Below are 24,730 nucleotides of genomic sequence, written 5' to 3' on the forward strand. Positions count from 1 at the left end.
TTTTAAATTATGCGAATTCGCGTACAAGAGAAAGCGGGTGCTCGTGAAGAGCGCGAGGTAAGCGCGTGCAGAGGAGCACGCGCATAACAGACGTGATCACTTCAGAAATAATGGGTTTAATTATGCTTTTACTTAATTTCCTAAAAAAACATTAACCAAAAAATAACCATTAGAGAACGTTAGGTATAAGTTATTTTTAGGTTATTTTAAAAATAACCACCCAGCAACGTTATGGAACGTTATTTTATGGTTCCCAAAAAATAACCAAAAAATAACGTTCTGTATAAGTAATTTTTAGGTTATTTTAAAAATAACCACCCTGCAACGTTATGGGAACGTTATTTTATGGTTCCCAAAAAATAACGTTCTGTATAAGTAATTTTTAGGTCATTTAAAAATAACCACCCTGCAACGTTATGGGAACGTTATTTTATGGTTCCAAAAAATAACAAAAAAATAACGTTCTGTACAAGTTATTTTTAGGTCATTTAAAAATAACCACCCTGCAACGTTATGGGAACGTTATTTTATGGTTGCAGAAAATAACCAAAAAATAACGTTCTGTAGAAGTTATTTTTAGGTCATTTAAAAATAACCACCCTGCAACGTTATGGGAACGTTATTTTATGGTTGCAAAAAAACCCTAAAAAGAACGTTCCCAGAACGTTATTATTTGGTTCCCAAAAATCAACCAAAATATAACCAAAAACTAACGTTAGGGGAACGTTCTGTGTTTGCTGGGATGACGCCCTCTGCCAGTTGGGTATACCAAGATGGCTGCTCGAACTCTGCACTGGCTTCACCTCACGCTGTTACGTAAGCGTTCTATGCGCAATCCAGTCATTTATATTGATCAGTGGTTTAATATCATTTTTGGCCGAACTATCCTTTTAAAAAAAGAGCACCTTTTGGCGTTAAAGTGGGCTATTAAATATCCAAGAAGGATGTTTGTATAGACGGTTTCAGCAGTAACAACATAAACAAGCGGCTGTCGCGGTCCGCACGTAACTTCCGGTAAACTCCGCTAAGAATAAATAACAACAAAGTTTTTAAACGTAGTTTATTTATATAACAAGCAAAAAAACAACCCATAGATTATCTAGGAAACCAAAACATTTGTTATTTTCGACGAGGCAGTCGTTCAAGACATCAGTTTAGTAACTAGTCAGACCATTAAAAAAACGAAACCGGAAGTAAGGTTCGGATCCAGACGTGTATCACGTGCGTCTGATGAAACCGTCTATATGGCAAGACATGATAAACACAGAGTTTTATAGGACCAACCTGCTAGGCATCGTCGTCGACGAAGTACATGTAACTTATAAATTGTAAGTGGTATTTATAAATATCATTGTCATTATGCGTGTACTGTGGTTGTCGTAGTGCCACTAAAATGTGTTGCTTTTCAATATAATATACAGCTACCGGTTTAGTTGCATAGCTCTCAGCTGCACTCGTACCCGATAAAATTTGTTTACTTTTAAATTGATGTCGCTCTACATACGTTATCTGGTAAAATTTAAACGATTGGCTATGAGCTACGTACAGACATGTTTGACAGACATTCGTAGCACTCAATAAACGGCTCTGGGCATTCGTAAACCACGCCTCAAATAAGAGAAAATGAGCATATGGTTCCCAGACCACGTCTCATTCTCTATGAGACTGGTCTGGTGTTAGCCAGGCTAAGATTTTGCAGCTAGTAAATGCAGAGATTAAGCCAACCAAAGACAAACACCAACACAGTAATTAAAAATAACAGCTTTTACTTTTTTTACCTACAGAGCTATTTCATGCTTCCTTGCTTTATATTTTTTCCAACAGGGCAAGTGCTCTTATAATGGAGCTTAGCCATCTCCTGAGGCACCAAACAAGTGTGCAGGCTGTACCTGCTGTACAGTCCGCTGCACCCCCCGGGCCGTCCGCTGCACCCCCCGAGCCGACCGCTGCACCCGCAGGACCGACCGCTGTACCCGCAGGACCGTTCGCTGTACCCGCCGGAAGACTTACCGCTATAACCCCTGGATCGATCACTCGACTCACTGTACCTACTGCTGGACTCCCTGGACCAACCACTGATCTGACAGGACAGACTGTCTGTGCCCCCTTCCTCGGTATGGGTCAGTTTTCATCTCATCGTCCGGAATCTGTAACTGCTAGTTTGAGCAGGCTGTTCCAGCCTTATAAAGGTTTAAAAAGAAAAAAAAACCATCTTACCCAGCCATGGGAGCACACATTTTTCTGCTGCTCTCTAATGAATACTGTAGAAATACCAACGCTGGAAGAAAGCATGTGCCTACAGGCGAACGGGCTTGGGAAAAAAAACTGAGATTTGATGATGTGCAATGCACACCATCTGATTTTATTAATACCATTGAGGAAGCGTTTTCTGCTCTTAAGATGTCTGGAGGCTTTAAGCTAATGCGGTGTGGCCGGAGCAAACAGCTATTTGACATACCTATCCCGCCAGGAGGGTATTCTGTAGAATTTAAAAAAAACAGAAGCAATCTTAATAAAGCTGTGGCATACATCGTACCATTACAATGCGATCTCCCACTGAATGCAAACGGGCAACAGGTAAGAAATGTCAGTTTTTTCTGTTTTTAGTTTTTATGTTCTTCACTAATGTCTGTTTAAATAATATTACAGAATGGGAATGTGGAGAATTATACTTTGAAACAAATATGCAGAACTTGCAACCAAGAAGTGCCTCTGCACATGCTTTCAAGCCACCGACAACAGTGCAACACCAGGTAAACCACTCTCAATCTTACACTTATTGCCAGTTCGAGTCTCACGACTGGCAGGTTGCGAGTGAGGTTCCCTTGAGCAAAGGCACCTTAACACTAATTGGTCCATGGGCACTATAGTGCTCCCTGTTCCAAGTGTGTGTTTGTTCACCATTTGCACTGTGTGTTTTCCGTATTCACGATGAGTTAAATGCAGAGGTCACATTTCGAGTGTGTGTTCCATACTTGACAAAAATGTCACTTTCACTCTTTTTTTTTTTTTTTTTTTTAGTAAATACACTAAACTAACATGAACTAACAATTAAAAGCTTTATTTCTATTAACTAAAATTAACTTATGTAGCGATTTCAGCCGGAGGAGGAGAACGGCGTTATTTAAAACACTATAAACCTCCAACCTAAACACTACAGGAATTTAAGGGAATTTGGGGAAATTCCCAGATTTAGGTCAAATGTTATAATAAGTACAATCAATTATACAAATTATTAAGATTTTAACTGATTTAGCAGAATAATAATAACAATTAATTAATGCATTCGTCTAGCAAATACTCATTATTTGTACATTCACAAGTTAATTCCGTGGCCTTTAGAAAATAACATTCTTACTGCTATAAAGTATTCTTAAGCATGTAGCTTTAAGATCTTAAAAAGCAGATTAAGGCCCTGTTTACATTAGAGCATTTGCGTTTTAAAACGGCATTTTAAAATGAAAACGCTCCTCGTTTATACTGGCATTTTAAAAAGAATCTTCATCCACACTATACACGACCATAAACGCATGAAACATGACCAATCACGTAACTGGGCATGCGCATTAAAGTGCAAAATAACTTATTACTCTAATAATAGCTTACCTTTGCACATTTATGCAGATTAGGGGTGTGCGACAATGACAAAAATTAATACCTGGATCCTTTTCCAGCAACTACAACGACACTACTTTTGAACCTATAAAAATGTTTTTGGGAAAGTCTTATATTGTTCTAACTTCCCACCTACAACATATTATTTTTTTTCAATTCTTTTTTTTTTTATTTTGATTATACAGGTCCATACAATGTTGTCAATGAAAATACCTGTCAAACTTCTCATAAAGCCATCTGCCAATATATAACATTAACCCCCACACAGAAAATAAATAAATAAATAAATAAAAATGACAACAATAAAATAATCACAATCTCGGTACCTCGAATCGAAGTAGGCAAGGACCCTTGAGGTCTTCCTTCTACAATACATTCATATAAGCATTTTTTAACATAGTAAGTTCCAACTAAGAACTAAAACAAACATGATGGGGTAAACCTCCATGACTCATGAATCTCTCATCCAAAAGATGAATAGGGAGAATAATTAAAAGCAAAGAAAAGAAAAAACCTTTAAACAAACGATGGACGTAATGGAGTGATGTACGTTATCCATCTTTCCCATCTTTTCAAAAAAGTTTCCTGTTGCAATCTTAGAGCGAAGGTGATCCTTTCCATCTTGAAAATATCGTATATAATGTCAATCCATTCCTCCATGCTAGGTTTTCCTGGTTTTAACCACCTCCTAGTAATAGCTTTTCTACTTGCAGCACTTAGGATCCGAAATAAGTATTTGACATGAAAGGGAACATTTTCTGTTGTTAAGGCTCCCAAATATAATGTCTCAAATTTCAATAGAATATCCATCTGAAAAATACTTTGCAAAGCTTTATGAACTTCCTGCCAAAATGGAATCAATACTGTACAGGACCAGAAAATGTGGAAGTGGTTTGCTTCGTGACAGCCACATTGTCTCCAACATGCAGCAGAATTGGTGTAATGTTTCTTTTGCGCTGGAGTAATGAAAAATCTTATAAGGTTCTTCCAACAAAACTCTCGCCATAAAGATGAACTGGAAGTTTCCCACTGTATCTCACATAAGTTTGCCCAATCTTCTACCTTCAGAACAAGATTTCCTTCCTGTTCCCACTTTTGCTTTATATATAGTAAACTACCTTTTGTTTGTTGTAGCCCTTTGTATATTCTTGAGATGAGCTTCCGGTTAGAACCAGCCTGATAAGCCTCTATAAACACTTTTAATAATATGTTATCCCGGTCTATTATTGTACATCTCTTCAGCATTTGCTCTATGTAGTGCCGGACCTGGAGGAATCTATAAAAGTCATCCTTATCTAAACCAAACTGCTCCTTTAGATTTTGAAAACTATTCATAGTCCCCTTATGTAAGAATGTACAATATGCTGTTAAGCCTTGCGAAGTCCATCTCTTAAATCTTGCGTCCCATCTATTAGGCAAAAAATCGGTATCAAATGCACACCATCTCAGGACCTTTACCCCCTCTTTCAGGTTACTTTGAGATATTACCTTGCTCCATATCTTAAGTGACAAACATATCCATGGGTTTCCTAATTCTTTTAAGTTGTGCAACAAGTCCTTATCCCCAATTACAGCCTGAATTGGAAATTCAACTGACATATCTCTCTCAATCTCCTTCCATCTAGCATGGTAATCTGGATTGCACCAGCATACTAATGGCCTCACTTGAGCAGCTATAAAGTAGTCTTTTAGATTTGGGAGGGCGATCCCGCCCTTGATTTTTGTCAATTGTAGACTCTGGTATCTAATTCTTGGCCTTCGTCCCTGCCAAATGAACCTTGAAATATGTTTGTCCCATTCCTGAAATTGTTGGTCTGGTATATCTAGTGGGAGAGATTGAAAGAGATACAGCAACTTCGGTAAGATAACCATTTTAACAGATTCCACACGTGAACCAAAGTTAAGAAAAGGTAAAAGATCCCATCTCCTTATATCTTCCTTAATCTTTTTGTTCAAGGGGAGATAGTTATGTAAGAATAAATTCATCAAGTCTATTGGAATGTTTATCCCCAAATATCTAATTGAAGTCGAGTCCCATTTCAAATTATACATATTTTGCATATTTACCGAAGGGTTATAATTGAAACAAAGAATTTGTGTTTTTGGAACATTTAGCTTATAACCGGAGAAGGATCCATATTGTTCCAGTATTTCTAATAGCCGTGGCAAAGATTGCTCAGGGTCCGTCAAATACACCAGTACATCATCAGCGAACAACGAAATAATTTGTTCTCTCCCATACATGGTAATTCCTTTAATATTTTTGTCCTGAATGATCCATTGGCTCAGGGGCTCAATAAAGATTGCAAATAGAAGGGGGCTAATCGGACAGCCTTGTCTTGTTCCTCTTTCTAGTAAAAAGGAGCTGGAAACGGCTCCATTTATTTTAATTCTTGCCCTTGGGCTATCGTAGAGAGCTTGTATTGTTTTAATAAAAATGTTATGGAAGCCAGATTTGTCTAAAACTTTATACAAAAAAGACCAATTTACCGGTCAAAAGCTTTTTCTGCGTCTAGCCCCACCTACAACATATTAATATGATTAATAGGTTAATGTTGATGTTTTAAACCAAACAGAAAGGTCTTTATGATTTAAAAAGGAAGCATTCAAGTGAACAGTACTAAACAGAAGCGAACTTGCAGCAAAAATAAATTTCTGCAAATGCAAACTTCAATCAAACATAATAAGAGGTGAAGTATAGCTTTAGCCTACAGAAATGCTTATTGCTTTAATGTAGGGAGTTCCTCTTCAGCCATTTCACGCTGTTATATTTATAATAGTTCAATGTTCGCAGTTCATATTTATGATCTTAGTCCATTTTAAAATTTTCGTGAACTGACTGTATTCTTCAGAAAAAACACCAAATAACTTATCTTCCCTCACCTGTCGCTGTTCAGTGCGTGTGTGTGTTCCCTCACACACGTTCTCCGACAAAAAGCGTGGCCGGCTAAAGTATTAAAAATTAATATGATGTTAATTTTTAAAAGTGTGCGAAGGTCCGTGCACGGCCTCCGCTAGCAACACAGAAATAGCAAAAAGCGCAATCGGCTAAACGTGCATTAAATATTAATATGATATTGATTTTATTGTTTTTATTAATTTATATAACAAAACTTATCAACAAAACATCGCTTAAATTTAAGAGACAAATTATATGAAACGAAATTAATTTTAAATTTAATTAAATTTAAATTTTAGCAAACAAAACTTCAATTAAACTCGAAAATAATGTCTGACCCATTACAATTCTCCCTTCATATTGGCCTTTACAACGCCCTATGGCATTTAAAATTACAGTCTATCTTTCGTAATAAGCTAACTAAATTTAAACAAAACATAAACAACATTACAATAATATTCAAACTCAACAATACTCAAACATAAATATAAAACAGACATAATCTATAAGGATACATGTTAAAACAACCTGATATAGCATTTATAATAGCTGGTTGGTCGATGTTTACTATTTTTGGCAAAACCTCAGTTGCAAACCTCCATTTACCTGAATAAAAATAATTTTTACTTTGAAAATGATGCGCTGTCACATTAAAATCAGCTTTTCGTTTAGATAAGACTCCGTCTATGTTCATTTACCCTGCAGCGCAACGTCTGAGTTCTCAAACTAAAACAGGGTCTTCAGCGTTTGCGAACGAATCCGTTTATGAGGGTCGAAAACGGTGGTGTAGTGTAGATGAAAGGCGTAAACGTAGCAAAAGTAACGCGTTTTAAAGGATAAACGCATTAATGTAAACATAGCCTAAGTGACATTGATTTCATGAGCATTGAACACAGAAACAATTCAATTTTGAAATGCAAAACCGGTTTATTAAACTACGTTACACTACAAAAACACACCAGACTAACTATACATACAAACAAACAAACAAGAAACATATATGAAAGAGAAAGAATGGAAAATTAAGAGAGAGAGAGAGAGAGAGAGAGAGAGAGAGAGAGAGTAAAAAAGGGCAATATCACTATAGACTTAACTTCTGCACAAACCATCAGAACTCTAAGAATCACCTTAATTAAAAGGGGCAATAACTTTTTTACAGCGAATGAACAAGCGATACTTGCGTTGGCTTTTGTGAGGCACCAGGGCTCCAGACTAACTTTTTTCACTAGGAGCACAGTGGCCCCCAACTGAAAATTTTAGGGGCACAACCAGAAAATTTAGGGGCGCACAACGTAAATCAAAATGGTAACCAAATCTACTAATTTCCACTGTATTACTAATAAATACTTTAATAATAGATGCAGAAATTACAAATGTGATGTTTCAAATTCAGTGTCACAATTTATTCTGCACTTTTAAAATGCAACAACAAGGTAAACTGACAGCACCATCACTGCCATGACAGTACAAATAGTAAACAAAATACCATACATTCAGAATAAAAAAGTGCTTAGTAACAAAGTGCTTAGTAACCTTTCGGTCCTTTCACAGCTACAAACAATAGTTAAATGTATGTAACTCTGCTTCATCATCCGACGGTGACACTGTAGACCAGGGTTTGAGTTCTTCAGTTTGAGTTTTTGTGTACACGTGTATCAGAAGAATTTATTTTAATAGAAAACACTTTGCATATTATACAGTTCTTTACACATATTAATGAAATGAACACTGTAACCGTATTTAAATAAGTAGGTTCATTATAGCTGCAACTTTAACAACAAGTTAAAATATTTAAATGGGTGACTGAGTTTAACTGGAAAGATTTGAATGCATGTTTGTTTTTTGTAAACAAAGAAATGTAATACTCAACTTCATAACTATCAAAATATTAAATAGCTACATTTGGGATTTTTAAAATGAATATAAAATCCAAATGCATTAAATGTCATGTAATTTCATTCAAGTGACATTAGCAACCAAGTTAAATGGTATTTCAGTTTGTTTTAAATAAGAAGCCAGGCTTGTAAGCATTGTTGGGCGTGTGTGTGTGTAAAGTTTTAACGCATCATTCGTTTTGGGAGACGCGGGTGTGAAGTCTTGCGATGCGGACTTGCGGAGACAGGCGTGAGTATTTAATAATATATAGAGACACAGGCTGCGTGTGTGCGTCAAGTTTAAACACCTTGTCTGTTGTGGAAGACGCGCGCGCAAAGTCTTGCAATGCGGAAACGGGCGCGAGAATTTAAAGCTGCGGTCGGCAACTTATTTGATCATATTTTTTGATCATATTCACTGAAACCAACACTATGCTCCGATAGAACAACATAAATTAGACTGTTTAAGAAAAAACACGCTTCTAGCTGCACCTGGAGCCTGTTATTTGTTTTGCAAAAATCCACCGCTCCCGGTTCATTTGTTCCAATCAGCGCAGTCTGGTTCATTTGGTCCAATCAGCGCAGGGCTGTGTAAAATCTGCCTGTCAATCACAGTACCTGCACGCGCCACAGATCCCCGTCCCCCTCGCGCGCGTTACAATATCACGTGCATCCGCCTGAACTCATAGGTGTTTTGGTTTGAACAGCGTGATGGCGGAGAGAACTTTCAGTAACATCCTCATCAACTAGAGCTAGGAAAACAACCAATGAAAAGAAGGAAACAAAGATAGAAAGCGACTGTGACCGTAATAAAACTAGGATCAATATCGGACCGGCGTTTGAAAGGAATCTACGAGATTTCAAGCTGGATGCAGAGCTTGCCACATTTCTTCTCAACAGGTAATTGTGCTTTATCAACCATTGATTGTATTTCGGAGTGTTATGTAAGTAATCTAAGTATTCTTGCTAAGTATGCGTTCACAATTATACTTTTGCACACGCGCTGACGAGAACAAGCTCTGAGGGAGGTTGCTCAGAGGTAGTGGGGGAGGGACATGAAATTGTAAACATTTGGAAACTGCTCAATCCTCCAGAGTTGCCGACGGCAGCTTTAACAAGCATTGAGAGAGACAGGCTGAGCGCACACTTTAAATTGAAACCCCTCATCAGTTTAGGAGAAGCGCTGTTTTTGAATCATACATGTTAAATTACTGATGTCATACGCCAGTCTACACAGCTCAACGCGACGTCAAACACGCACCCAGTCTTTACTACCACATGCGCTTGTAACACTAACCAGACATCCAAATGCCGCCATAACCACAGAAAATAAATAAATAAACCCACGAGCGAGCTACCTGCAATTAACTTACCGGTAGATCGTGAGCGACGTGTTGGAGACCCCTGCTGTGTGTGTGTGTTTGCGTGCGCTCGCGTCTCATTGATTATTTCATTTCTCATTGATTATTTCATTGCTCATTTCATTGATCATTGACGTGCCCCTTCCAAGTTTAATGTATAAAAAAATACGTAGGGTGGGGGAGGCAAATTTACTGGTCGCACATGTGCGACTGGATGTAAAATTCAGTCGCACACTATCAAATTTTGGTCGCAAAATGCGACCATTTGGTCGCAGTCTGGAGCCCTGGGCACGTGTGTACGTCCGGCTGTATGGGCGCGTATGCGAGGAAGAGAGTTCCTGAGTTTGTGTTCACGTGACGGAGTTCTTGGAGGTGTCCGTAGGAGTTGAAGTTTAAGTCCAAGTGGCAGGGTACCCGAAACTATTCGATAGAGGGACAGGTCTCATAGCAAGCCCGCCTGGGCACCGCGGCCTCGCTGTTGAGCAGCCGTGTGGCGTGCTGGGCGCGAGCTGTGAGCATCGATGAATTGAGGTGCAGGCCTCTTAACCTGAGCTTAGACCAACCCCTTGAAGTTCAGATGACCAATCCAAAAGGGTGTTAATCGAGCAGGGAAACTTTGTCTTTGTTTCACCAGACTCATTTGCATAGATGTGCTATGCCAGGGATTTGTTACAATAATAATTTCAGGGCTTGACATTAACTTTTTGAGGGACTTGTCCTTTGGACAAGTAAATTTATGTTTCACTTGTCCATTCACAAAAGTCACTTGTCCGGGTAAAGATTTATAATATTATGTATTTTTTGGGGGTTTTGCTAATCAGTGGCGGAGCCAGGGATTTTTCATAGGGGTGGCCAGGCAGGGGCCAGTAGTAACTCTGGGGTGGGACATAAAATCTCTATCATCCGACCTTTAAATACTATTAAGTATTATAGGTGCATTAATTACAATGATGTATAACATACAATTGCTACAATAATTTAATTTTAATTAAAATGAATTGAGATTAACATACAATTTATAGTCATAATTCAACCTAATGTTTTTATTTAATCAAATAAAACTTTTGAAATTTACTTTGAAACCAGAATTTATATCTCCAATTGCTGAAAAAACAATAGAGACCAGAAAATCATGTGAATTTTGTAGGCCACTGAAATGTATTTTACTAAGATTCATTTGGCTGCTTCTTGCTACTCTTTCTGAAGAAGAATGCTGTATCTGCTGCCTTTCTCTTCATTTTTCCCACATTTCAATGATTGTCTGATATTAAAACACTAAAGCAAAACATTAAAACATTACCATGTTTTAAAAAACTTATTAGGATAAATGTATCTAGATTATCTGTTATATATAAAATCAATCTTAATCCTAGCATTTACGCTGTAATGTTTGTGTGGGATTTTTTTTAATGTACAGTGACGAACTCTGTCAGATTCAAATTGGCTGTCGCGCGGCGCAAACAGGCAAGATTTTAAGACCATTATGTGTTTTTTCCGAACTTTAGAAGAGAAAAAATACGGACTTAAATCGGTTTTTTTGACACACAGTGATGAAAACGCGGTTGAAGTGCTTGTCATTTATATTCACGCCGGAGCCTGAAGAAACATCACTCTCCACTCCATCCCGCCCCTCCATGTTCGGCGATCAGGTTTCATGCGCGCGGCTGAGCGCAGCTTGTTTAGTAACAACACAAGGTGTAAACGTGTGTGTGTGTCGGCACGCTGCGCTCTCTGTTCAATATTCCGCTTGGTATTTGCCCTGCGCATTCTGCTCTGTCGTTAATGGCACATAATGTGCGGACAAGCCTTAATGTCGAGGCCTGAATTTGGATTAATATTGAAAAAGTTTGATATAAGTTATGGTAAGATGATGCACATCATTGATCAGGAAAGGAAAAGGGCATTATTTAGAGTGTAGACAAGATATTACTTAAACACACATCAAATAGTAATCTCATAAATGTGAATTATGAGACATGCTAAGATAAACAAAGTATCCCTATAGTGTTACAAGAAAGTGGTTCATTGCAGAAAAAAACATGCAATACAAGGATATATAATATATACAATTTAAACCAATTTATCTTGGTCTTAGCTGTGATCTTAGACAGACACATTTTTGTGTCATGGCTGCTTCGTCTCTGGCCATGGTTTGAAGTTTGCTTTGAGGTGTTAATTTGCTTAGATTGGTGCAATAAAGACAGCCAAAGAGAGTCGATAGGTCTGGAAATGTGTGTTATCAGGAGATTAGGATCTTCTGATGAAAGCGTCTGAGCAGACCTGGTGACAAAACTCAATCTAGGGTCACAGCATGAAACCGTTAACGACCCAGAATGAAGTGACCTCCAGTTGACGTCCAGCCAGATGTTACACAAAGATTAATAAATACTGTAGCAAATGTCTTGCTCATGTTTTGTTCATGTTAGTTAATATAAAACAAGTAATGTTAACTAATGAACTTATTGTAAAGTGTTACACATTTTTCTAAAAATAGATAAAACAACAAAAGTAATCCAACTATACATTTTAAAGGTGACATAGAATGATTGAACGGGGTATTTATCCTTGTGCTGTGATGTGACATGTAGACAAAATTTGTTTTGTTTGGGTCTGTAATGCTTTAGAAGCTTCCTAAAAACCTCTCTCAGATAGCTCTATTAGGGTGGGGGATTTTAAACAAGTGGTTTTGCACCTATTTGGCTCCCCCTACTGGCTTAACTTGCAATCTCATTACTGATTGGCTGACTTTGCTGCCACTCAGAAAATGTAGCCAATTATTTTAAACTGGAGGGGCAGTTAGATTCCTGTGATGTCATAAGCATCAGTTTTTCAGATTGGGCTGTTTTCTGGCTGACATTTCTAAAAGAGGAATTTCTATGAGACTGAGATGTTTAGCACTTTTTGTATGTTTGTGAATGTGGGTAGACTACCATTATTCAACAAAGACAAGGTAAAAATGGTTTTTCATTCTCTGTCCCCTTTAATGTTGGCTCCTTGTTTTCTCTGCAGCGTCACTGCAACAATGACAAGCTCCGGCAATATGTAAGTAAAAAATTTTCTAGCTTCATTAAATAAGTTCCTAGCATGTGGTTAACACAAAAAATTGAGAAAAGGCCAAATTAGTTAAAAACACAAAAATTTTTAAACTTATTTTCATTCTTGTATTGTGCTGTTGTGCAGTAAAGGTGTAATCAACCTTTACTGTAAAATGCTGATGATATTTAAGTTCTAAATGCCTAAATTCTGGCTGTTGCAGTAGCAAAGCTCATAATGCAGAGAACATTATCAACAGAGACATTTTATACTGTTTCTGTAAACAACTTTTACCACACATTAAGTGAAGAAAATGTAAACTGAGAACAACAATAGAAATTACATTTGTTTATTATGTTGTCACTGTCTTACGTGCAAATAGTGGGAAGGAAAGATGTATTGCCTTTATACAGAGATTTTTAATCGATGACAGAAACGGCGATATTTCAGTTAAAGTTTGAAGGCAGTAAAGACTATGTTCATGCTATAAAAAAGTCTAGCCTAATCTTGCCAAAGAAGAACTTTTTGTGAATTAATAAATATTAATTTAAAAGCAGCATACCCTTAGCTTATTATATTACATGCAGATTAGCTGTAAAGTCACCGATTAGCTCCTTAACAACAAACCGTCTATTGCAGTGGTTCTTAACGTTATTCCTGGAGGCCCACTGCCCTACATATTTTGTGTGTCTCCCTTATTTAACACACCTGAATCAAATCATCAGCTCATTTGAAGAGATGTTATTAACTGAACTGAGTCTGTCAGACAAAAGAGACATACAAAATGTGCAGGGCAGTGGGCCTCCAGGAATAACGTTAAGAACCACTGGTCAATGACATGTTTAATATACATGTAGTTGTGTGTCTATATATATAGATAGATAGATAGATAGATAGATATGTACATAGATTTGGCATTTTTTTACAATTAACTGTGAAGTCTAGTTTCACACAATGCATTTACGTTAATTGCACATTTGCAGCACAAACTTTAATTTAGCACTGATGTTAACAGCATTAACACTGCATGTGTTAGCACCACAGAAGTGGAGTTGAAGCAGCAATGCTGCAATCGTGTTAGCGCTCAGTCTGTGTTGCATCCACATATAATACCTGTGACTCAAACTCCTGGGACCTGTACCATGAAGCCGGTTTAGTTGGTTAGCCAGGTAAGTTTAGGATTACTTTGTGCAAATCCTGGGTTTTGGGTAGGGCTGGGTCGATGTCGATACCAGAACCTTGAGTATTTGTCAATCCCGATCCAGTATCATCTTTATTGCCCTTTTAATCATTAAGCTGTAAATAACACATTTGTTAGCCAAAAAAAGGTAAAGTAAATCTGTGAAGTAAACCATGTATGTTACTTATGTTGTGCTTTTACGGTATGTTGCTCAGTAAGTCACCTTTATGCCAAGTTGCCATGACTGTTAAGGTCCGTGTTGGCATTGGATTGGATTGTACTCACTGACTTCTACAATATTTAATCTGGCCATTTTCGCCAATATCGGTCTAATATTGACATAGCATATAAGATTGGCCTATCCCTAGTTTTGTGTACCATGACATAGGGGTGGGTGATATCTCGATATTCAAACTATATCAAAATATTTTTAAAACACAAAGTGGTTTTTAGGATATCGTATATATTGACAGAATGTTTGTATTTAATTCTGATTACCTTCTCTGTGTGCTGTGCTCGCCTCCACCTCCTTGTTTTTGTTCCCCTCCCCACACACACACACAGGTTAGCAGTAGTGTCTCTCTCTCTCTCTCTCTCTCTCTCTCTCTCTCTCTCTCTCTCTCACACACACACACACACACACACACTCACACAAATTATCTTATTTTATAGTTAAATTATAATTTTTGTATATATTTTTTTAAATGCTGCAGAAGCACTTTGTTCCTACGTGAACTACCTCTTTGCACTTTAATAAAAAAAGACCTTGTGGAACTTGGCATATTTGTTTTGTAGTAGTTTTTTAGGGAGGGAATGTTTAATGAAAAGCCATCTAGATATATATTTTTATCGAGATATAATTTTCACTCCATATCGCCCAGCCCTACCATGACAATAGCTTGAAACAACAAGGCCTGTTCATAATGGCTTGTTTTTGTCACATTGAAACTTATCTTGTAACACTGAGTTTGTTTAACCTTTTTCATGATACAGGCCCCTTATCCACTCGTTTAACTCTGTTGATGTGATTGGTGACATGTTTGTGATGTAGGAAACTGAGGCGATTTCAAAGCATAAAAATTAGACTGTTTTGTAAATTCCAGTTCTTTTTCGTAAAAACGCTCTTGACATTGTGTCACTTCTCTGTCTGGGACTGCTCCGCCGCCGCCTCCGTCTGGGACTGCTCCGCCGCCGCCTCCGTCTGGGACTGCTCCGCCCCCGCCTCCGTCTGGGACTGCTCCGCCCCCGCCTCCGTCTGGGACTGCTCCGCCCCCGCCTCCGTCTGGGACTGCTCCGCCGCCGCCTCCGTCTGGGACTGCTCCGCCGCCGCCTCCGTCTGGGACGACATCACTGCCGCCTCCATCTGGGACTGCTCCGCCGCGGCCTCCGTCTGGGACTGCTCCGCCGCCGCCTCCCTCTGGGACTGCTCCGCCGCTGCCTCCCTGTGGGACGACATCACTGCCGCCTCCGTCTGGGACTGTTACGCCGCCGCCTCCGCCTGGGACTGCTACGCCGCGGCCTCCGTCTGGGACTGCTACGCCGCGGCCTCCGTCTGGGACTGCTACGCCGCGGCCTCCGTCTGGGACTGCTACGCCGCGGCCTCCGTCTGGGACTGCTACGCCGCGGCCTCCGTCTGGGACTGCTACGCCGCCGCCTCCGTCTGGGACTGCTCCGCCGCCGCCTCCGTCTGGGACTGCTCCGCCGCCGCCTCCGTCTGGGACTGCTCCGCCGCCGCGGCCTCCGTCTGGATCTCCTCCACGGCCTCCGTCTGGATCTCCTCCGCTTCCTCCGTCTGGATCTCCTCCGCAGTCTCCTCTGTGGTATCCTCCGCAGTCTCCTCTGTGGTCTCCTCCGCGGTCTCTCTTAGGGTCTCCACGGTCTCTCTTAGGGTCTCCACGGTCTCCATCACCCATACCTCCATGGTCTCCTTCACGCTCTACATTATCTGAACATTCTTCTCTGAGTCCTTTGGATTCCAACATAAAGGATGTATTACGCACTTTGCATTCAAATGTTCATTTTTACGTGGTGCCACCAACAGCAAATCGAATTAACGTTGTGAGGACAGACATTGTTGAAAGTGCTTTCCGAGCATTTAAAAGAAAGCAATTCAATCCTAAAATGAGACTTGATGTTGTGTTCGTTGACACCTGTGGTCTAGGTGAAGGGGCTGTGGACAATGGTGGACCCACCAGGGAATTTTTGACCCTGCTACTGAGAGATCTGTTAAACTCACATTTCTTTGTTGGGCCGGCATGTAAGAAAAATCTAGGGCTAGACTCTATAGGTAAGCACGTTACAGAATTGCTCATAGATTACAATTTACAGAATATGTTTGACAAGTATTTGATTATATCGTTGCATGTTTTTGTGTCCTCTTCAGGTCAATTTTACTTATATGCTTAACTACTCCCTGATCTGTTGCTTTAGTTACTGTCCAAATGAGGCTGTATGTTATCTTCAGAACTTACACAAAATTATAAAAGATGTCTACAAATTGTATTTTATATTTACAGGACTCAGCAGAGGCACCTACCAAATTATTGGTATAATATTATCTGTCTGCTTAGTTCATGGAGGACTCGGACCCCATGTTTTTTCTAATAGACTACTATGCCAGCTGATTGGAGAACCTAGCCCCCCTGTTGACATCTTTGAGGTGGACGATGCTGACCTTAGACAACAGTTACAAGAGGCCGGTTTAAAATTCATGAAAGCATTCTTTTTTTCTGTGTTTCTATAGCATTGTGCTGCACTGTGGGAATTCTTATGATGGGATAGTACTCATTTTCATTATGATGACAAAATATGATTTGCAACAGTAAAGAAGTAACTAGTATGTTTCTGTACTGTAACTGGTTCTAAACAGCAGCTTAAGTGTGATGTAAAACAACGCCTGGAAACTATCCTAATCACAAACTGGGCTAAGAAAGTTTAAAACATCATCTACACACATTTTGTACTGAGAAATTTCTAATAAAGTAGTTATTTGTTCATTACAGACTCAAGAAGCCAAAACTGTGGAGGAGACACGAGAAGCTGCAAATGTGGAAGCCAATAACCTTTCACTTCTTGGGTCCCTGACAGTCATCAGAACATTAAGTGACCGTGATGACATACTGTCGTCATCCCTAAATCATTATCTAGAGGGAAGACTTGATGCACCTTTGAGGCAGTAAGTGTTTTTATAGTGCCTAATGAACCAAAATGATGTCCATTTGAGATTAAATAAGGTTTGGTAACATCTAGTTTTGTTACTTAAGTAAGTGATAATGTGCATCCAACTGGTTATCACAAATTAAATACTGACAGGGTAAACTGAACCCCAACGTTACATTGAAGTGACTTGTATCACTCTGAAGGGATTTATTTGTGATATTAAGACTGCGGGCTGTGTATTATTCCACATAGTACACATTTAGTTGCTATACAAGTAAATATGTGGCACTCGTGTGTATATATATTAAAGTTGCTAAACACAACCTCCGTCAAAAGTGAGAGTGATATTAACCAAATGTTCTCACCATGTGTTATCTATACATTAAATACTTTCGCTTCAGATCCACTGTATTCTGTTTTCTGGCCATTTATAAATACTGTTTTTTGGACATATTACATTAAAAGTATGATTACTTTTATAAGCCTATTTTTTATGAAATGCAAATCTGCAAAGGGAAATGCATTTCCTAATGTCAGTAAGCAAATGGCTGTGTCATCTCGGAATAAAATCACATGTTGTGACTGTCCAATCAGAATCAAGCATTATAGAGTGCAGTATAATGTTAATATCAAACAACCATATGTTGTGTGTTTGTTGAAGTGATTATCTGCCTAACCTTGTTAAGCAGGTAAATGTCCTGAATGTTGGTTTGTACACCCAGGTAGTAATGTATCAAGTGACTGATATCACTTTGTGGAATGTCTTTACTAGATTGAAGGAGGGCTTGGAAACTCTTGGAGTGCTACAGGCACTAAAAAATAACCTGTGCCTAAGAGATTTGTTTGCTGGAGGTCCCCCTGCACCGCTAACGGCAAAACAAATAACAGACCTCTTTAAGGTCTGTTATTCCGAAAAAGGAAGCATGCGCCGGGTGGAGGAGGAGCGTGCAGTTGGCCAGTGGCGAGACTGGCTCATAGACCTTGAGGGTATGCACTCTTACCAGAAGACACATGTAGTGTTTAACACTTAATGTAAAATATAGTGATTCACATAATTTGGTGGTCTACTACACCATTGTCTGCAAATATACTGTACAAAAAAAACCTTTTTTTCCCCCTCATTTCCCTTATAGTCCTGGGCATTGTCTCACAGTTATGGTCAATTTTATTTTAAGGACAAAAACATGGGGTGGTTTCCTGGACAAGGATTAGACTAGTCCTAGACTAAAAAATGTAGAGGCTGTCCAAACTAAAAACATATCTTAAAATACATCAGTGCGCTTTGTTTTGTGTTCAAATGCACACAAGTAATGTAACGAAGGATACTATGTTTCCTAATTAAACTAAGGCCTAGTCCTGGCTAGAGATCGACCGATACTAATTTTTTTAAACCGATAACAAATATTTGGATGCTTATGTGCCCGATGACCAATATGCTGAACCGATTTTTATTTACTGTTATACTTTTGATTTTGACATAATTACTACAACACTACTGAACAGACCCTTATAATAATAATAATAATAATAATAATAATAATAATAATAATCACTCCCTCTTTGCATACAAAGTAATAAATAGATGGGTCTGACAGAGTGAAGAATAATATTAATTTAATGAATAATGTAGAAACTGTATTCCAAATACATGGACCATTCCAAACACCCCTATCATTTAGTCAGAAATGGACTGATCCAAAGTTCGCGCTAAGGTTGCCAGGTAAGGGAGCGGGAGAGAGAGAAAAGTATAGCGGAGTTGGCTGCATATTCTACATATAGTAAAACAGGTGGATTAAGTGCCTTTTTTGGGATATAATATCTTTGTCTTGACTAGCAACATGTAGCCTTCAGCAATCCAACCAATAGTTAGCAAAGAGATTTGACAAATAATATCACTGACTGGAATACTACATTCAGGAAAGTAACAAACAAAATGGCTTATATATCACTGAATTTCTTAACTGGTAATGTTATTTGATGTCAGAATAATTAATATTTTGTTGTTATAGCTTATGAAATGGCTGTTGACAGCACTGTTTATCTAAGCATTTACTCACACATTAACTGTATCAAACTGTGACCGCTTGCGGAGGAAATAAATAATTAATTAATATCCACAGACATTTATTTAGATATTTTAGCAAAATAATGTTTATCTGGGAAATTTTAACATAACTTGGGGTAAATCTTGTTAAAAGTTAGCTACATGTGGTGGCTGTGCTTCAGCCTTCAACCCCGGTAACTTAAGTGAACAGCAATATGAACGTGATTTTACTATGCTAATGATAAGCATAAATAAAAGAAAAACTAATTTAATTTAGAGTTTTTAATTCCACAAAGCATTAATTCATGGTTGTTTTATTCATGCAAAGCTACGTCGTTATTGGGACCGGATTTTATGGATCAGCGTGACTCTGCGAGTTTGTCTCTATTCTTGGACAAGCTGCATACGTTGCTTTTAATATATCAACTTATTTAACATAACATACATTAATGCACAAATAAGATGTGTTATAAATGCCTCAAATACAAAGTAAGTACACTCAAAGACCTTTTAATGAAGTCGCGTCACTCCGCCGTCATATTTGCTGTGCACGCTGCTGCTGCTGCTGTGAGCTCCTCTCCTCAGATGCGTTCAGCGCGCAATTCTCAATTCTCTCATTTATTGGTCAATTCGATATTACAAAACAGATATCCGATCATCGGAAAATGCTCAAATATCGGGGAAAATATAGAAAAACAGATATACCGGTCGATCTCTAGTCCTGGCATAAACTAATCCCTGTCCAAGAAACCACAAAATGTATAGAATTATGTTAATACTTATTTTGTAACACTGATACAGACAGTGGCATCTTGTGGCAAATTATTTATTTGATTTAGGTCCTCACCAGCTATTTTTAAAGCAGTTTTGTGGTCGCTCAACCAAGCCAAGAATATGCATCAAAACATGCAAAGGATTAAAGAGAATGTTTTGTTTATCTACAAATATTTTTGGAAAGGCTATTTTCATACAAATGTTTATGGAAATATAAACACTTGGTTTTATGACAAATCATAAAAACAATCTAGCTATTAAGCAGATAAAAGGTTTTCAACTTGACAAAGAAAATTATTAAGGACTTAACTTAGGTTCTGATTATGTGAAGTATTCAACAATTTTGCCATGAATCACTTTGTTAAAAAAAACACATTTTATTTGCAGGTGGAGATGCTGTGCTGCCCTGGAATGAAATCATAAAAATTACTTTGGAGGATGTCCTTATGTTTAGCACGGGCACCAATCGGATTCCTCCACATGGATTTGATGAGTTGCCAACATTAGGGTTCCTTCATGCAGATAAGGAACGAAGACAATTTCCAGAGGCCAATACATGTGGATTAATTTTGAGGCTGCCAATTCATAGTTCTTATGAAAAATTTAATGAGTACATGATTTCTGGAGTTGTGCAGTCCCCACATTTTGGCATACCTTGATTCATTTCTGTCGAAGTTTCATGTACAAGCATGATTAATGTTTTGGTCATACAATAGGATCACTTTTTTTCAAGAATTTGCACATATATGGTCCTGCTGAGGTTCTTTTCATTCTCTCCATTATCTTCATTATCTCTTTTTCCATAAACATCAGTGTCGTATGGATAAGCCTGTAATGTCCAATTTATCTTCAAAATTTCAGTTTTGACATTTTGACATAGATTCTTGCGTTACTGTTGCGGTTTTGTAAAACTGAATGTATAAAATTTACCTGGTCATGTCCCTCACTACCAAAAAATTACTTGTAAAAACAACCGGGCCTGTGTTGGCATCTTAGTCTTAGTGCATTATGTTTACACAATTTGCGCAACATTCTTCTTATTACTTGTAAAGAACAAAATTGCTTACTAGGTCTAATTTGGTAATTTTGTATTTGTAATGTTTTTGGAACCGGTATGTTGCAGTGTTGTACTGAATTCTGTTAACGTATGTAATCTTAAACACATTTAAACGGTGGTTTTATGATTTTCAGTGTTTAATCGTCTGAGAGTTGTGTTAAATGGCATTTTGTTGGACTTTAAGGCGTCCAAAGCATGTTCATCAATGGAGAAAGACACAAATATCTAAATTGAATATTTATTGATCAGATATGAAAAAGTTACAGCATGCTGGAGTGTCTCAAGTCCTACAGCAGGATTCAACAAACTCCCAGCTCAGAACAAAAACATGAGTATTTATCGCCGTTCTTTCTTCAGAATTCTCCTCCCCCAGCTGGCTATTCTCCTTATCAGATTCCATCACCACATACCTGTGGGGGTTGCATATCACACACACACAGACAGAGAGACATACACAGGCCATTCTGTTCCCTAAGGCATTATGTCCTTATTTGGACATCTTTGTAACTTTAACACTTTTGGCAATCATCATGAAATGTAGGCAGTAAATATGTAAAACATAATTATTCAACAACACAACACAACAATACTCCATTGTTCATAAATTGGTTAAATGCATTCATTGGTTAAACATACTAATTTTCACTTTCTCTAAATGTAACATAGTTATAAAGCAAGCAACTTGTTTATTGAAACCATCTGTTCTGTGTGTTTTCTCTTCAGGGCTTTGTTTCTACCCCCAACTGAAACAGCCTTTCCACTCACACAGACAGTCTCTCACATATCTCAGCACAGAAAGCATAATGGCACATATGGATTATAACATGACATACTGATTAATAAAACAACATAAAAATCCCACAATTTTCGCAACATCTGCGTGTATGTGTGTTTTCATCACTAGCCTTTATAAATGCCTTATTTCTCAGCATTGTTACCTGCCGCAATGTTGACAATAGGTTTTATGCCATAAAGGTCATAAAGCCTATAGTGTTGTTGTTGCTAAGTGTTATCAATGTAGTTCAAATGAAGTACTTAAAACACTGTGTCCATTGTACATTATTATTTCTTACAGTTCATTATTTTTATAGTTCATAATATTCAAACAGTGACAAAACAATGATAAACTGGGTTATGATAGTTTTAAGAATTGACAGACTTCTTTCCAAAAAACACAAATTGTAATGGTACTGTCTGAGAGATATGTGTAAGGATGCACATGCAGCATTTTATTAAAAGGCAGTCCAAGTGTAATCCAAAAACAGGTTTAAGGTGAAAAACAGACAACAAGGGTTATTTGGGGTTAATAGTTGTAGTTTTCTTCCCTACCACTAGAGGTGCCATGTTTAAAAAAAGCCTAATGGGATAAAATCATTTACATTTTGAACAGAAGCTGTGTCCAAAACCGCTCCCTATCCACTATATAGTGCACTATAATGGGTGACGAATGCTTATGTGGAATCAGCTTAAGGATATACTGACAGTGAACACCACAAATTTACGCTTATAAAAATTGTTTAGTTGTTGTCAGTAATTTTCTACTTTTTAAAAATAAACACATTAAAATTAACTGTGATTTATTATATTTAAAATATAATACAATTTTTTACAAAACAATAAATAAACAACAGTAAGTAAATATGACAAGCAGTTGTTTTGTTCTCTTTATTAATAACTAATACAACAAACATGACAAATGTGACCAACAGTAAGAAAACAAATGTACCGTTTCTCAATAAAATCAATGAAGCCACACAGGTAAGGGTTTATGACGAATCTCTGCGACAGCTCTCTGACGCATGGTATTTACGTCAGTTTCTGAAATCGCTCACTCATTTTCGTTCCCTTCTTCCCCATATAGTGGACTAAATTGTCATTTGTTATATAAGAAATAGTGAACAAGGGAGAGGTTTCGGGCGCAGCTAGATTATCTGATTCACACTCCCGAGCAGAAGGGTGCGCAAATGATTAACTGTTTCAAAGCGCTCAAAACACCTAATATTGCGCCACCTGCTGGTGAAAACGTAAAAGCAACAAGATCTGAGTCCAAACATTTTACACATTTTAAAAATATGTTTAGGAAAAAAAATATTTAAATTAAGCCATTAGTTGTGAATTATTTGTTTCTAGTTTTATCTTGGGCAAACAAATCATTAACACTTTAATCCCCAAAACTAGATTGTAATTATTTAATTTACGTGTTGAATATTAAACACCTAGTATTTAAACTATTAAATATGCTCGTGTAACATACAGCTAAGTGTGTAAATTTGCAATGTTTTTAATACATTTGCATTTTGCAATATAACGGATTATAAATTTGCAGTGGCACCTATAACAATGTGTATTGTCCTAGATATAACAACAGCCACAGTTAATTGGGCACTTACTGTATGTTTGCCTTTGGCATTTTCTAGTAGAAAGGTTTTATAACACGTAGTTAAAATTGGTCTATTCTAAACCTAAAATAAAAGTCAATGGTAACTTATAAATACATAATAACATTTCAGTTTTCGGAATCAAATACAGAATATAACACGTGCAGCTTTTAAGAAAAAGCTACAGTTGCGGAGTTTTGTACAATCACACACTTCTAAAAAGGTCTGACAGCATCTGCAAGTACTTTTGAGGTAAGTGTCTATGGCGGCGACGTGCTTCTCCACGACGTTGGTCTCACGCGTCAGTGGTATGGAAGCATATGGGTAGCATAATTCAATTTAGAATGTAATATGCAATATGACAATGCAATATGTAAAATGGCAATGCATTTCTGTATTTAAGTTTACATTTTCCATGCTTGTATGTGCAATGCTTGGTGCAAAATAAAAATGTAATACTTTAATTTACATTTTCCATTTTCTACAGCCCTGTTTTAAATACATATTTTAATGCTTTAGAAGTTGCAAAATTAAAATGGAAATGTATTACGCGAACTGGTATAATGTGTTTCACATGGTCAAGCAAAAACTGTAGCAAAATTATAATTTAAATGTAATTCTCCCTAAATGCATTTACATTTACAGGTGGGAAACTTGGGATTGCATTTTCATTTACACAGCGTGTGAGAAAAAGTGGCGTCTGCGCCTAATGTCTATATTGTGTGCCCGGTGCGTAACTCCAAAGGAAATGAGTATAATAGTAGAAAAGAGACCGCACTCAGAGACTGAATCAAATACAAAAACTGTATTAAAATACCGAATCGTGTTCACAGGCCATAACAAACACAAAGACAAACGTTTCGGGCTTAGCCCATCATCAGTGTCACAATTTCGAAACACGTCATAAGGCGCTAATGCCTCTTATAGGTTCCTACACCAATCACTCCGTCTGTGGAAAAGGATACACCCATGATCATTACTGGCAATCAACCATTGGCTATAGTCGTGAATATATTACATAAGCTTGTCCAATAGAACATCCTATCAATCCCAACCATGATAAAATGTACTACGAAAGACAAAAATGTAATAAACTTCAAGAAAACAAAATACACTAATAATACCATAAAGAAAACTAAATAAGCCAAAAGCGAAAAATACAAAAGTGAAACCTAATGCTCAATAATCAACCATACATCATATAATACAATACTAGAGCAAGAAAAAGCAAAAGAAAAAGAAAAACAGAGCAAAAACCAGGGCATATATACATACAAGTAACCAATCAATAAATATTTCTCTTACAAAAAACATGTGAAATCATATTCTTCATTCATACCACTTGGATGTAAGGTT

The 24,730-nt window shown here is 37.6% G+C and overlaps 1 protein-coding gene across 1 annotated transcript; it reads left to right on the forward strand.

Annotated features, from left to right (window-relative positions):
* The first annotated feature begins 16,990 nt into the window (after positions 1-16,990).
* Positions 16,991-21,161, forward strand: LOC135718495 (G2/M phase-specific E3 ubiquitin-protein ligase-like). Its single transcript, XM_065240754.1, has 3 exons — positions 16,991-17,137; positions 17,894-18,108; positions 20,327-21,161. The coding sequence occupies exons 2-3, from the start codon at positions 18,045-18,047 to the stop codon at positions 20,596-20,598; spliced, it is 336 nt and encodes a 111-aa protein (XP_065096826.1). The 5' UTR covers positions 16,991-17,137; positions 17,894-18,044; the 3' UTR covers positions 20,599-21,161.
* Positions 21,162-24,730: the final 3,569 nt, after the last annotated feature.

The sequence above is a fragment of the Paramisgurnus dabryanus genome, chromosome 10, assembly GCF_030506205.2.
Source record: "Paramisgurnus dabryanus chromosome 10, PD_genome_1.1, whole genome shotgun sequence".
Lineage (NCBI taxonomy): Eukaryota > Metazoa > Chordata > Actinopteri > Cypriniformes > Cobitidae > Paramisgurnus > Paramisgurnus dabryanus.